Genomic DNA, 16,568 nt, shown 5'->3' with positions numbered 1-16,568 from the left:
ATGCTGCTAATGATGACTCATTCCAGTGTGACTCGTTGCCTTGTGGACCATCAGACTCTTTGATCACACCATAAGCAGAGAATCAAACAGCAATGCAACTCAAGACACAGTGAGGTATCCCCAGACATCAATCAGACCATCATGTGCACATTTAAAATTAAAGACAATATAAGAAACTGGTGCTGGGAAGTCTGAACAGAGTCAACAGAAACACCCAGAGTTTCCCCTGAGGACGTGTGTGTGTTAACGCAAATGTCTGAGTGAGAGTGAGAGCCTCAAATGTTTCTGTGGACTTTCACCGCCTGGCTCCCTGGTGTGAAGTCAGCAGAAAGTCCAGAGCTCCCCACAGAAGTCACCGCGAGCGAGTGGGGAGTTGACAAACGCAAAAAAAACAAAAAGAAAACAAATAGCTCAGGTTGAAAAAGTGGAGCCATATATATAGAAGATATTTACGAAGAAGTTAAAAAGGTTTGTGGCAATAAGGGCCGACTCAAGTGTTGATAGTGTAAAACAAAAACACGAGATTTTCACGGAAGAATGTGTTGCTGTTGTGAATGTGTCTGAGCAAAGAATCTCTCGTTATGTTGTGCATGTGCAAAAGGAAAACCTGACCCAATTCTCTGGACTTCCTCCGCAGGTCATCCTCAGGTTTGAAAACTGCTATAGCAACAGAGAAGTCTCAGAGAGCACTACGCAGACTCTGACGAGTCATCAACGTGTGCTGATCTATGCAGACAGCTGCACAGGAATCCGATAACAAGTGTGCAAACCATTTTAACCAGGATGTACGTCCAAAAACGATGTCAAGAAGGAAGGTCATACTTAATCACCTAAGAGGAATGTGAGGTTGCTCCTTTTTTTCCATAAGAAAAATCAGGATTTATTGTTTGAGATTTCTAGAAAGGCCCATTTGTGCCACAATGCATCCGAGCATGCTCGACTATACACCTGTCAATAATATGAAGGGTTTTTGTAAAAAATGTCAAAGCTTGACAACAGACAGTAAATGACACGGTGTTGTCAATACTGCTTCAACACAACTGAACCGTGTAGTTCTTACTGCAGGGATATTGCACTGGGTTGCATTGACTGATAGTTATTCATCGTATTTTTTCCATCTCTCATATAGTATGTTGCAGAGTTTATCATGACTCTAATCACTTAATAGTTACATACGTGTAATTGTATGTAAGAAGTGAAGCAGACACTGCACTATATGCAAACATTATATTTCATAAAGCGATCATGTTCGACCTTTAACAGCACATGTGCCTATGAGATCAGCTCAAAGCCTAAAATCTGATCCGATGTAAGGAGTTTTGAGTGATTTTGAGTCAATGTCTGAGACTTATATGTCTCTCACCTCCTCCTGCTGTGGCCTTAATGAGGACAAGTGATCCCGAAAAAAATGTGAGGGCCGACCTCGCTTGCTGCGCACCGCCCCGTCTGCACCAGCCTCTTTGTCTGCGCGGTAACCGTGGCCTCAGACTGCTCATTCCAGCCCTCACACTGGCCTCTGATAGACAAAAGGGACAGCGTGCGGCGTCGTGCCAAATTGACTTGTCCCTAATTTTTATGCTAATCCTCTATTTTACATCAGGCAGTCCCTACATTTGATATAAAACATAATAAATAAATAAATCGGTAGAGTCCTAGATAATCTTTTCATAAAGACGTCTTATCCTTTGACAAGTGGCGATGTCTGCAGATGGCTTTACATATTTGCATGTTCAAAATGCTGACAGCCAGCAATCATCATTGTCATCATCTCATGTTTAATGAAGACTCGTGCTGTATCAGAATATCTCATCTCTTAAATTTCACCAAATGATGCTGCATTTTACAGAAAATTACATATAAACAAAAACAGCTTTACAGCAGCTAATACAGTTTTTTCCACTTTTCCCCAAATCAATCAAAGAAGGTAATAGATTCTCAAAGTGGATCCATAGCTCTGTAACTACTGTGAGTTTTATTGTGGCCTTGAAGGTCATGAGATACTGACAATCTAACCCTGATATTTCTGAATTCATAAAAGTTTAAACATTTAAAGTATAAACTTACACTGATAATATCACCTGCAACTGTGGTATTCCCCAGCCTTTTTATAATGTTTCAATAATCCTCTTAATACTCACACAATGATTAATTGTGGAAACTAAGACAGTGTCAATGAGTCTGGATTAAATGTTATGAAGCAAAATGACATTTTGGAATTATAAGGATTTAATGAGGCCACACATCATCAACTGGGAACAAAATGTAGTTGTTTTAATTTACAATTAATCCGTGGATGAGGCTCAGGATAATGGTCAATATGAAGAGATCCAGAGTTCATTTATTTCTTTAGGTGGGATGCCAAGACATTTTACACTGGTCCTGTCTGAGCCTATCAAAACAATTTATACAAAAGGGCTTGAAATTGACTTTTTACTTTAGGGGCTAGGCAAAAAGTATGTGTTTCCAAAATCATTACAAACAAGGTTTAAAGTTGAAATCTTTGGTTTTCATTAAATCAAAATCCGGTATGTATAATATTTAAGGTCAGCGTATTTTCAATAATAGCCAATGTGTTTACAAAGAAATCTTACGATTGCTGTGGTTTTCTTTGTTGGTGGTCAAGTCTGTCTTTCCTGCCCTGAGTTTGAATTGCCTGCCAATGAGACCGGTTTGTTTAGCTGCACCATACACACTCGTAAACTAGTTGCTCTTCGGCCGTGTTCTTGAAAAAGTGTTTTTTCAAAGTTTTTGCTGCCCAAACAATTCTGGGACTTGTAGTGTTAAAACCAGCTGCAACCCGAAACTGTGGGTGTTGCAAAAAGGACAGAAATCGTATTATAACCAGACCTCAGCATATTGGTCAACCGATAAAATATTGTATGAGGTACATGTACATTCAAATACATATATATATATGTATATATATATATACATATATTTATGCACATACAAGTTCAAACTTGCAAACAAGTAGAGCTATACAATAAGAAAAACCTATTTCTGAATGGAAAGGGACTTTAAGGCCAAATGAAATGTGTGAAAGCCTCTGAAACATGTTTTAGTCCAAAAACAGCCGCCTCAGAACAAGTTTCACTAGACGAACATCTGGAGTACTAGACAGGTCCACAACCCCCCACAGACAGCCGTGTCTTCCGCCTGATACCGTGTTCACTGCTTGCTGAATTTCAAAATCATTTCCCGTTTTGGTAATCTAAGGCTCTCAGGGGGGTCTGAGGGTAGAGGGTTAGAGAATATTTACATGACAACATATCTACCAGATGGTGAGGTGGGTTGATACACACTGTGTGTGTAATATTGTCTGTGTGTCATAATCAACCACTGAAACACCTCACTCACTTCAGATAATGTAAGTGCAGTTTTAATAACGCTGTTCAGTTGTGGTTGGTATGGATCAGTCACTTGGACCATACGTAAAATATGAGCATCAATGCTTTTAAAATGTCTGTGAGTAACAATGAAGAGGTGTCTTTACAGTGTCTTCTCTTCGCAGTAATTTTTCTTTCTTGCCGTTGACTCAAAATAACTTCCTGTGTTCTCATTTCAAATTACCGAATTTATTATGAAAACAGAAAGTAGTTTATTTAAATATATATTTGAATCAGTCATCCTATTATTATTTTTCTTTGGGTCAACTTACATACCTTCTGCTTTACTTCTTAATTAGTATTTTTAAAGTATTCATACCTGTCTGATGTAAAACAGAGTTGTGCTCTGTAGGGCACAGCTTCTGTGTTCGCCCAATGTCAGTCATTTACATAACGTTGTAATTAATTACTCATATTATTTTAAATCCTCTTTAGGTTAAATGTAAATCTACATGGAGAAAACTGAAAAAAGAAACACAACCAAAGTGCAATGGAACAAACATTAAAACCAAAAAGAGACCCTCAACAGCATCTTCCTGAACTCACACATGACTGCTCACCTCGGTACTTACACTCCTTGAAAGAACACTGGCACAAAGCAAGGACTGTTACGATCAACATCTAGAAATGAAAGAGCTCAAGGATCGCAGGTGACCTTTCATCCGAATATTTGGGATCTTTTAATTTACAGTTTTTATTCATTTATGACTCAAATTATTTTTGATATTAAATGTGTAAAAAAAACTACCTCATAGGAATTCCACAAGTTGTTCCCATATCTTAATAATTGATGATAGTTATGATGATCACAATAGTTTCACAAAGGAATACATAAAAATTCCAACAACAAAATCACAAATTGCTACCTGTATTTTTAAACACCTCCATAGTTTGCATAAATTCTCACTCAAATTTTTATCAAAGTGGGTTTTAGGACAGAAAACAACAAAAAACCCTAACATATAGATCAACTATACCATCTGGCAAATAACAGGCAGACAAGCAGTTATGCTGCTTAACAAATCTACCCCTTTGGATTTTGTGCTGGTTCCGTCAAATGAAGATGGTGACCACCAGCAGTCAGTAAAAACCCATACAAATATCACTTTAGCCCCAAAAAAATATGGAATTCTTCAAACTATACCAATATAGACTCTTAGACACCCGGGTTGAAATTCGACAGTCAAACCACAATTTCATATTAAGTTTAAATTGAGATTAATTTCTAAATTCCTTGATATTAGTTAAAATATCTATTGCCGACTTCTGTGACTTTACCTGAGGGGTCAGGGCTGGTGGGATCTCCCATCTGTTTGTAAGGGTTGTACTTGGGCTTGGGTGCAACCATCGGGGCAAATTTCTTGGGTGCCTGCTGCTGGGAGATAGAGATGCTCGCACTGCCCATAGACGGTGTGGTCTCCATCCTGGCAGCCACTTGTCCTGTCTGATCGTTACTGTTCACTTGGTTCCACATGGTTCTGTAGAGGGGGGGAAACGTCAAACAAACTGCTGCTCAAGCCACAGGAAAAATGTGTGAGAATCAACTCTGCTTTTTTCTATGAACTATTGTGTGATACTGTTAAGGCAGCTGATAATCTTATTTTGTAAAAGAAAAACAAGGTTGTCTGACATGTGTTAATGTGTCCAATTTAAAGTTCGTCGGAACTATGTCTAAGCCCTTTGCTTTACTTTGCTTGCATCCTCGGTTTCCAATCTTACAACAACAAATCAAAAACACGAACAAAAACAAGACGCGAGACAAAAAAGAAAACACGGAATTTTGTAGCAGAAAAACTATTGAAAAATGCTGTAATGCTGATGTAACCATGAGTGATTTGCAAGTGTTGATGTAGCTGTCCAAACTGAGATCAGATCAGAGTTCAGGAACGACAGAACACTGATCTGCATGCCATGTAGGAAGGTGAAGATATAATGCATATTATTTGTACACGCTGTTTTTTATTCTCCTTTTTTGATGGTGAACTGAATTCACAAGTAATGCATATATATACGTTTTATATTGAGACGTAGGTCTAACTGATAGCTGATCAATATAATGACTTGCCTTTACTTTTTACTTTATATGCCAACTTGTGTGTCCTTCATACAGTTACAGTGAAGAAAACACTGCTCGGATTAAGTTGCCGTAGCTGAGGACACAAACATCCAGTATTTCACCATCTCATTCTGAAATCACTTGAAATATCTGAACTATTTATACGCAGCGCTCCCCATCTTTCTTTTTGTTTGTTTGTTGTGCTGCGTTCTGATGTTCTGCTGTTTATTATCCTCACTCCGACTGATACAAGGTTTACATTCTTTCACCGAAGCACAGCCGAAAAGCCCACGCACAATCATCTTTTAATATCTGCTGAAATCCCAGCCCCCCCCTGCCGTCTGAATGGTTCTCACTTTTGATATTTTTCCATCTGCTCTTAATGCTGTGATTCAGACGCCGCTCTAATGTCTCACACCCACCTGTCCTTTCAGTGTGAGCGCTTTTATTTCCCGACACGCAAATGGCTAACAAAATAAAAGATGACTCTGAGAGAGGGAGGAGTTAAGAAGAAAATTATCTTAGCATGAGTGAGTAGGACTCAACAGATGACGTGCTAAGTGAAAAATTTCAATTTCAGTTTGAGATTTGATTTTTTGATAATGCAAAATAATTTAATATTCAGGCAGTGGGATGTCACTTTAAATAAACCCCGGCCTACAGTGCACATTAAACCCAATTAAATCACTTTACGTGTTATTTCAAAGAAACCTACTCAGACCTAAGCATATAATTATTACAGTGATTGAGATATACTGTATAAAACCTGGTTGGCGCTGTGTTCTGTGGTTTGTAAAGAGTAACAAGGACACGGTATGTGAAAAGAAATATTCCATCGAGCTTTGAAATGCAACGTCTTACTGAGCACCACAATCGCCTGCATTGTCCTGAACCAGAGGCAGAAATCTCAATGATGCTCCAAACCCTGGCAACTAAGAGCAACCGAGATCTTTAATACATTAAAAGATTAAGAAGAAAATCCAATGGTTGTCCACAACCCAATAGGCATCAATCAATGAAATAAACTTCATTTATATAGCAACTTTGATGCAGGTGCGTGCATTTCAAAGTGCTTCACAAATGATTGATAATATGATAGTAAGATGGGAATAATAAGGAAAAGCAAAAACAATTAAGAACTACTAAAACAATCTTAGACTGATCTCGTTCCATCTCTAGATACTTTCAGTCTTCATGAGAAAGCTGGGCACGGTAGTTTTTAGCAAATGTTACGCCAACAAAAGAAAATAGAGCATTTGTTGAGCTATTTTCAGCAGTAGATTAATAAAGGTTTGATTGTCTGATGAATATTTTTGGCAGTGGGTCAGTGAATTAAGTCCAAATTAACTGTGAAGATGTGACCGTAATCATTATGATGATGTCAGGCAGCGCAACAGTTTGGCTTGTGGTGTGTTTTTACTATTAATTAAATACTTCATGTTTCTAACAATAATGAAGCAATGGAGATGCAGAAAAACATTATCAGTTTTTAAGTGAAGAGATGAGAAATTGTAGGATTGATTCTTTGCTGGCTTTGTCTATTCCAAGATTTTTGTTGACAAATTTCAAAATACAGATCATCAGGTGACAGTTGAGAGACTGAAAGAGAAAAGACAGAGGGAAAGAGCAGTGGAGGACATGACCAGTGACTGAATAGAACAGGGTCTCCATTTCTCTCCCAGGGCGAGATGTCATGTACTGTCAACTATCAGATAAGATATATACTGTATAGCAAACAGATATTTCAATGGATATTGACAATATGTCAGATCACAATATGGTGCCATCATTGGACATCACAGGACATATGCCAAAATCAAGAATCCAGTGAGGTCTTATTTCCAGGCTGACCGGAAGCTTTAGAGGATTTTTATCTCAACTTCCACAGAGGAACTGAGGAGGCAGGCCGAATCAGCAGGTGTTTGAGTGTTCTTTTTTGTGTTCAGCATATTAATTAGTTGACTGTGATCAATATGGCTCAATGAGTCATGACGCAGTTTCACAGCAGAAAGGTCCCGGTGATGTGTTCGTAAGGCTCTAAAAGGCTCAATACAGCTCTATCTCAGCTCTACAGCACACGTCATTTCAGCATTTCATATTTTACAACTTTTTGGAGACGCGCAGAGAGACAGACAGCGAAGAAAAAAACTAAAAAGAAATGCAATAGTTTTTTCTCTGTGGAAAATTGGAAAAGCAAAATGTGTTTATTTAGGCTCTACTGAATGAATTCCGTTTAATGACAGCGTTATAGGACTTTTGAATGTGGAAGGCAAACACACAACATTACTCCTGCGGCACCTCACTTTTAAACCCATGTAAGGACACTGTACTGCATCAACATAAAACCTTCACCAAGAATTTAGTTGTCAATAAATGCCATTTAAGGTTATATTATAAAGCATCTAAAACAAATTGTCCAGCTTCAATCCACTATGGTATAGATAGTGTATTTTGTGTGGGTCTACATTATATAATCTTTTTTATTCACAAACCAACCGAGAGTTCACTTTAAAACTGCCATTCAGTCTGGACTGAAGATGTGTATGCATATGGTATTTGTAAGGTATATAGATCAATACTTATAAGAACACTGTTTTCTCATTTCATCATGTTTTTGAAGTAGCTCATGTAATTAACAAGGAGCCAATTAGTGTGATTCATATTAGTGATCATGTGATTTGGGCAATACTGACCACCCATTCTCAATAGGGCTGCACCTATCGATATTTATTTGACAACAGAAAATAGCCCAGTCTGAACTGCTAATCTGCCTTTTACAGTCACATATCTCTCAAAAATAAAATTTGTTCAAGAGGTTGTTCCATTCAGGTAAAAGTATTATATCAATCTACATTACGCTGTCCAACAACAAAACAAATGAAAACCAAAGAGCTTTTGAAAAAGGCATCTTAAAATAAACTGCTATATATAACTACATTTCACATATAAACAATCTTAACAAACATTTAACTTTCCTATTTGTTCCCACTTTTGAAGACAAAGTACACAGGCTAAAATAAAAACAGTCCGTCAAAATCTAATAACAGGTATGGTTCCAGACTGCAGTCTGACTATCTGTGACCTATGCCTTGAGTGTGCGCAGCCACCTTCCTTAAGACGCTTCGACACATGTTCCAAGAGTCAACGTATTTACATAATCAATGAAGGAGATTACATCAATGCGTCGCCCCAGTCCTACTTCTCAAGGAATGAGACTATACAGGGGGATGGGAAACCATTTCCCTGCCAATTCTATTTTTGTAAAAAAAAAATGTATGGCCATACTAAAACACAACCTTTGTGATGCGATGCCTAGATTGGCCTCTCTTTGGTGATGCATCTGATGTCAGATGAAATTGATGATGCTACTAAAAGCTGGTTTTCGCCAAACAATCTGCTCAAACAAATCCTCACCTTTGTTAGTGTCATGCCTGACCCTAGAAGACAGTTATCCCACCCTCGTATCAAAATCAGCAGTGATCCCACACATAAAAATGGAGAGTTGGGCTGTATGTTATGTCTGTTGTTCCATTAAATACCAGGGAGAAATTTATTTAGGTGTCCTTCCAGGCCTTTTTCAATATTTTGTGCCAAATCAACAATCTACTATGCACTTGTTCATCAAGACAGTTCTAGCAGCTCTGCAGCAGCAACAATAGTCACAAATTCTCCTTCAGAAAGAGCTTTCAGCTTCGTAGCTATTAGCACAAGAATTGCCTGCATAACACGGTCTCTCAGAATGTGGTCTTGTAAAAGCTGCTTGTAACTAGGCAATCAATCTTTGCCAAAAGCCAAGCAATTCATTCACTTTTGCATGTTACAGCTGTGATGACACGTGAGATTGGCCTTTGTCAGCTATGGCTTGACTTTTACTTCTTATTTTACCCAGAATATTTGTCCATTTTCTCTTTTAAACATTCCAAATCTACGGGAGATCACATGAGTCACATTCTCAACTTTCAGTTTCATCCTGCATCTCTCCAGACTGTGTTAGGACACCAGAGGGAACCATCACAAACACAATGCACATGCAGCACATACCATATACAAATGACCTTTGAGGTCAATGGTGTTTATTTAACTTCTGTCAACTCTTGCTACTTAATAAGATGATCATACATTTCCTTATTGGTCCACTCCTCTGCTCCGATGTGTTTGTGATAGAGAGATATTCCGATCTTAGAAAAACCCACAAAAACTGAGGGGAACGCACGACAAGAAGACACAAACACACAAGCACACAAGACATGGTTACAAGTGAGGAAGAAGGTATAGGTCAAAAGCACAGAGGGCAGGCTGCATCCCTATCAAAGCCTGGTGGAAGGCGAACCAATTGTGATTGCCAGGGCAGTTACAAGATGACTCGCAAAGCTGTGACACCGTGTTTAACAGTTTGCTTTATGGGGGCATGGCAGTCAGGCTGTCTTCTCACAGCTGTTCCGCTGCACTTTTACAGCTGTCATTGAGGAACTGCTGCAGGTGTTTCTGCTGCATTAATCTTTCATGTACACCAAGGAAACTATCAAACAAACCATCCAAAGAGGACCACAGAGAGTACTGAATCCTCAAATAAAATAGCAGGGTTCAGACATTTTTTTCAGGGGGAGGGGGGCACGACACGATGTGTAGAGAATCTTCTTTGTGGCTGAGAAATGGAATCACATGTCGAAAACATACACAAAACCGCAGAACTTGATCTGGCAGTGTTCCGGATCTGCTGCTTTTAAAATACTCTACTAGCATCTCTACATAGTTTTTCTTTTGTCTTCTCCATTACAAACAAGCACACAAATATCTATGGGGGAGCTGGCTGCTTGTAAAAGAGTGTTTCGTCTTTTTTTTTTTCACTCTGAAGCTTTGAGGTTACAGATGAGTGACTTAGCAGAAGTTAATCAAAAACTAACTATGTCAACATAACCAGTACATTATGTTCACGTGACGTGAAGGAAAAACGAATAAATATAGAAATTATTCATACCAAATATTAAAGTATTGATGGTACATTGATAAAGAGATACTTGGCTGTAGTAGTTGTGGGGTGTGGTATGTTATGATTTTCTGAGACGCTACTTAAATAATAAAATGAAAAACCTTTTTCAGATTTTGTTTGGTCACTTGGATGTGGCAGAAACAAGCTTTAGACCAATACATCCCACTTTGATAGCAATCTGCTCTATTGCACTACACAACAGAGGTGATTACATATTAAAATAAAAACGTTATTTAACATCCGGTGTACTGAGGGTGAACAATAACACAATATTAATAACTATCGTAATGGAATTGTCAATACCGCACATCCGACCCTGGTTAGTGGCGGTGCATCCTGCTCTCGGTCTCAACCTAGCATCAACTCTGTGTTAGCACAGAGGAGCTGCGATTCAAAACGAACATTGAAAATTACGCAATGGATCTGCAAGTTCATAGAGATGGATATGCTAACCTTAAGTTTTGATGAGGGCGACGGTTTTCGTCAACTTGTCGAAAACAACTTGTTAGCTCCGCTGCTTAAGAGTACAGCAGCGCATATTTTCAAGTGTAACCATTGAACGGATCCCGTTTAACTGCCACAAGAGTTGTTTATCTTGTAATAAATATCTCAATGAGGAAACACGATAGTTAATTCTCCCGACGATCGATTAAGACAATTTAATCGAATGCCAATCCCTAATATCGATACACATATATATACATATATAGATAGATAGATAGATAATTATTGATAGACTGCAATTTGTATCTCAATATAAGTTTTACCCATGTCATCCAGCTCAGCCATTTAGCACTATTTGTCAGTGTTGCCCATAATATTGCATGTTATCCTGCCAATCATAAAGTTGTTTAGGGAACTAAGATTTAAAGGGCAATTATGCTGCTTGTCTCCAACCTTGTGCTCCGTCCCATGAGTAGAGTTCAGTTAAAACCACACAGCCCATGGTTCACTAGGCACCGATCAAAACATCACTTCAAAAAGACACTGCAGAGATGAAGACGGAGATACACTTTGGCTGGCAGATTTTTCATAGCAAACAGAGGGTTGGTAGGCGACTGGGATTAGCACTCACGATTCGTGACGCAACGTGCGGAGGATCAGCCATGCGGATGAAACCGCTTTAAAAATTAAAGGTTCTGCAAGAGGTTGCTGCCGACTGCCCGGCATTGGACTTGCTCTGCTTCGGAGGGACGGTTGAATGGCTGAACAGGTTAATGCGACATTACACAAACAAGCGCTTGCTCCCCGCGTTCTACTGTTTGGAAACAGGGAAGAGCAAAGAGTTCAAGTGGTCATTATAGATCTGGAAATGTTTTGTACGAGAGGGTAAATATTTGAAAGTGCCGGAAGTCTGACACCATGCCATTTGTTGACATATTAATAAAAGCAAAAAGCTTGTTTTGGACCTCTTTCAAGTGTTAAAACATTTATAGTGAAAGCGTAAAAGCAGTGTCAGGGCATCAGAGGACCGGGCAAGTCAAACATGATGTTCTGAAACGTAGCCACAGCAAACAGTACAGCTGCATGACAAGATTATATTCACATCACCTCAGGAGCAAATCATGATTTTATTACTGCTAATGCTGCAAATTAAGTGGCATTTATATTTAATTTCAGCAGGCTTTACTTTATTTTAGACTGAAATAACTCTTATGTGGATATAAATCATGGCATTTTATTAAAAAAAATGCAATTAATTAAAAAGATTTGATATAATAGATTTCTGAGAGCAGATATATTTAATATTGTGGCGCCCTCAGTGTCTACATGTTTTTTTTGGTAAATGTACCTCTGTAGATTTCCTGTACATCCTTTTTCATCACACTATGACCTAGAAAACACAACCCCAGCAAATTTAGGATTTTACTGCATGTAAATATGAGAAAGCAAGTGAGAATTTACTTCTTTATCCCCTTAAGAAGGGAATTCACTGCGAATAAATATGAGACTGTAATTTGTTATTTTGCTTATCCATATAAACATGTAGAGTATGGATTAAGTAAAGTAACACATCAGTGTGAGTCCCAAAACAGCGAGAGGTCTCGTTAAGTCCTCAGAGGGATAATTACTTCATAAATAAATACAAATTATGGGACATTTTCAAATATGTTTGCATGTGTTACATTGCTGTGAGGGTTTAGATATTATCTCTTTGATTAATTGATTGTGTCTCACATTAAGTCAGGCTTCAGTTGCAGCCTGCACCTTTCAATAAAACACTCCTGTCACTCAAACCTGTGCAAAAGAACAGTGGGGACAAAGATGAGCCATTGGCAGACTGCTGACTCTTCTTTGAAAAACATCTTTAGCAGCTTAACAGAAAAAATGCTGCAAAACACAGATCTTGCCATTGGTTAAAAAAAGCTTCAGAATTCAAACATTCAGCGACAGAGATGAGGGATTTGTTTAGGGCTACAAACCATTCTGTAATTATTGATTAATCAGCGCAATATTTTCACAGTTAAAAGGTAGTAACGCTGCGGGGCATTGTTATTATGAGCTCGTCACTGTTTTGTTTGTATCGTGACTGAGCACAAAGATGCTGCCAGGTTGATTTTTCCACTGACCTGGTTTATTTTATTCATCTAATTGGTTTGATTAGCTTTGTATTTTTTTTTTAAGACTGAGTAAATGAATTCAACATGTTTCTCAGACCAGAAAGATACACAGTCTCTCTATATTTGTGAAATTTAAATAAAGGATAGTGGTTTTGGGGGATTTCATTTCAGCATTATAGGGAAATGATTAAATCATGACTTATAAAATTTCATCTGCATTGTTAATGTATACTCCTCATACACCACAGTCCACAATCAGCGCCCCCCCAATAACCCACGGCACTCAGCCCCCATCCCCCAACTTGTCCCTCACAACTGCCCAGGTGAGGAAAGAACTGAGCAGGATGAAGGTGAGGAAGGCCACGGGTCCAGACGGGATCAGCTCAAGGCTCCTCAGGTCCAGCGCAGTCCAGCTGTGTGGGATAGTGACGCACGTCTTCAACCTGAGCTTGAGGCTGGGGAGAGTACCACAGCTGTGGAAAACTTCCTGCGTGGTGCCAGTCCCAAAGACCCCGCGACCCAAGGACTTCAGCAGCTTCAGACCGGTGGCCTTAACATCCCACCTGATGAAGACGCTAGAGAGGCTGGTCCTTGTACATCTCCGCCCCCTGGTGAGCTCATCTTTGGACCCGCTCCAGTTCGCCTACCAGTCTGGCATCGGGGTGGATGACGCTGTCATCTACTTGCTACACAGATGCCTTTCTCACCTGGAAAAGGCTGGAAGCACTGTGAGGATAATGTTCTTTGATTTCTCCAGTGCCTTCAACAGCATCCAGCCTCTACTTCTGAGGGACAAGCTGGAGCAGACCGGAGTGGACCACCACCTCACCGCATGGATCCTGGACTATCTCACCAACCGTCCACAGTATGTGCGGATACACGGGTGTGAGTCTGACCTGGTGTCCTGCAGCACGGGGGCCCCACAAGGAACCGTTCTAGCTCCATTCCTCTTCACCATCTACACCTCGGACTTCTCATACAACTCCACTAACTGCCACCTGCAAAAATACTCTGATGACTCTGCAATCGTCGGCCTCATTTCTGCCGGTGATGACAGGGAGTACAGAGAACTGAACGAGGACTTCATATCATGGTGCCAGCGGAACTGCCTCCAGATCAACTCTGGAAAAACCAAGGAGCTAGTGGTGGACTTCCACCGGAGTAAACACTCTCATCCGACACCAGTGAACATCCAGGGAACGGACATTGACATCCTGAGATCTTATAAGTACCTGGGTGTTCACCTGAACAATAATCTGGACTGGACTGATCACACACAGGCTATCTACAAGAAGGGACAGAGCAGACTCTATCTGCTGAGGAGTCTGAGGTCTTTTGGTGTGCAGGGAGCACTCCTGAGGACCTTCTTCGACTCGGTGGTGGCATCAGCCATCTTCTTTGGAGTGGTCTGCTGGGGCAGCAGCATCTCGACAGCCGACAGGAAGAGACTTAACAAGCTCATCAGGAAGGCCAGCAGTGTGCTGGGGTGTCCACTGGATACGGTGGAGGTGGTAGGAGACAGAAGGATGGTTGCTAAACTATCCTCCCTGATGGACGACTCCTCCCACCCCATGCGGGACACCCTGGCAGCTCTTAACAGCTCCTTCAGCCACCGCCTGATTCACCCCCGGTGTGTGAGGGAGAGGTACCGCAGGTCCTTCCTTCCTGCTGCTGTCAGACTGTACAACCAGCTGTGATCCCATTTAACACACAACACAATTTGTGCAATTTAATTAATTATTTTATTTAATTATTTAATTGTTCTATTATTTACAATTTATTTACTATTTACTTTTTGTTGCTCATTGTTGTTTTTGTTTCTTACTATTTTTTTTTTTGCTCTTTCTTTTTCTCTTGTTGCACTGTACCTGCGCTGCTGTTGTAAACCCTCAAATTTCCCCACTGTGGGACTATTAAAGGATTCTATCTATCTAATAACCGTTTTACAATGTATCCCTATTTTGTACTAATTATTAATTCGTAAATAACAAACAATAATTTTACCACTGACAATGTCTGGTGGAGCCCAAAATGGATTCTGAAAGGATTTCACATGGGGGCCGTATCATTTCTGTGGAGGTTCAGATTTGGTCTGGATAATTCAATCAGTGAAAAACAGAAGCAGTCACACAAAAGTTGAATCTACACAGTCACGCAAAGGTCTGACTTAACTGTGTGAAAAAAAAGGTCTTCTGAGGCCCTGATACATTACAGTGAAGGAATTTCACCTCTAATTCCAACAACAAGCTGTTTCAACACCTCAGTCTCACACTCACCTGCTGTAAGTCAGTCCTTGTTACTGCACTGACCGCTTAACACAAACCCGCCGAGACAAGTGGGAGAAGAGAGGACAAGAGAAAGCCAGGGGGCAGAATCACCTTTTTGTTTTGTCAAAGCAAGTGTGCTCAGAGCTCAGTGAAGAAGAGGGTCTCAATCACAACTCATCCTGTCTGCACCCAGGGAGGAAGCCGACAGGAGGCGGCCAATTTCAGTCTAACAGAGGCGAACAGGCAGAAGGTGCTCGCCGCAGAGGTGAGAAGAAACTTGTTGTGCCTCAACTTACGTCGGCAGATACTACATCGTTATCAGCTGTGCAACAGTGCGTTCTTTGTTTCGTACCATCACAACCAAAAACTATCTACATAAGACAATTTGATTAAAAATACATTGTCACATGCTTCACTTTTCTTACGAGAGGAAGCCCTTTAAACTGTCACAGGGGAAAACTTTCAGATTGCTAATTATTCCTTTATCAAAGGGTTCACAAGCATTAGAAGATTTCTTACAGCTGCAGTCCACCTCGCTGAGAGTCCGTCTTTCAAACAGAGCGAGCGCTCCGTTTGTTAAAGTCCGGAAAATTTCAGACCACTTCATCCTGTGTGAAGCCTCTCATAATGAGGCTAATTACACAGATGGAAAATATGGAGGTTAATCAAATGATAAACACAGCAAAAGCCAATTTGTTTTACCCAATAGCTATTGTGAGGACCTAAACCAGTTGATAACCATTACGAATGAGATTTAGAGCTGTGACTACTACAAAGAGTTACAACTCCACCGCCCCACCTGCACCCCACAGCAGCTCCATGAGCAAAACAGGAGGTGACAAACAGCCCATGGATAGGGTTGTGAGAGAAATACAAGGGGCTCCACTGTTTTTGTTAAACACAGACATCACGTGAAATGTATTTTTATGTCAGGAATATCTTCAGCATGTGATATAAGCCTTTAAAAAACTGGAGGTGATCAAGGGGCCATTTTCAGATTTATCTTATTGCTTTACACATGATTTGAAACTGTTGACTGTATCTTTTCTGAACACGTACGTCTGGAATGACATGTTTGCTTGGCATGTGGGGAAGCTTGGTGCAGATTTTTTTTCTGAAACTGTAAAAGTTAACCTGTGATACACTGGATTGTTTTTTTTAACTGATTCCTTATTAATTGTTTTACATCAAATGAAAGAGAATGTGCTTATATAGAAGTTTAAAGTATTTATTTTAGTATTTATTTTGTCATACACTGCATGTCAGCTATTTCAGAGGTCAAGGGTCAGTCTGTCTGTGTCTGTCTCA

General features: G+C 39.8%; 1 protein-coding gene across 7 annotated transcripts in view; it reads right to left on the bottom strand.

Annotated features, from left to right (window-relative positions):
* lpp (LIM domain containing preferred translocation partner in lipoma) overlaps positions 1-16,568 on the bottom strand; it is a 143,927-nt gene that overhangs the window by 87,843 nt on the left and 39,516 nt on the right. For all 7 annotated transcript variants that reach the window (XM_053429856.1, XM_053429853.1, XM_053429860.1 and 4 more), the window contains one exon: positions 4,665-4,864. In XM_053429856.1, the coding sequence (XP_053285831.1) occupies positions 4,665-4,864 (200 nt within the window). The remainder of the gene's footprint in view (positions 1-4,664; positions 4,865-16,568) is intronic.

The sequence above is a fragment of the Pleuronectes platessa genome, chromosome 9, assembly GCF_947347685.1.
Source record: "Pleuronectes platessa chromosome 9, fPlePla1.1, whole genome shotgun sequence".
Taxonomy (NCBI): domain Eukaryota; kingdom Metazoa; phylum Chordata; class Actinopteri; order Pleuronectiformes; family Pleuronectidae; genus Pleuronectes; species Pleuronectes platessa.
The sequence above is the reverse complement of the archived record's forward strand: the minus strand, read 5'-3'. Positions and strand labels throughout refer to the sequence as shown.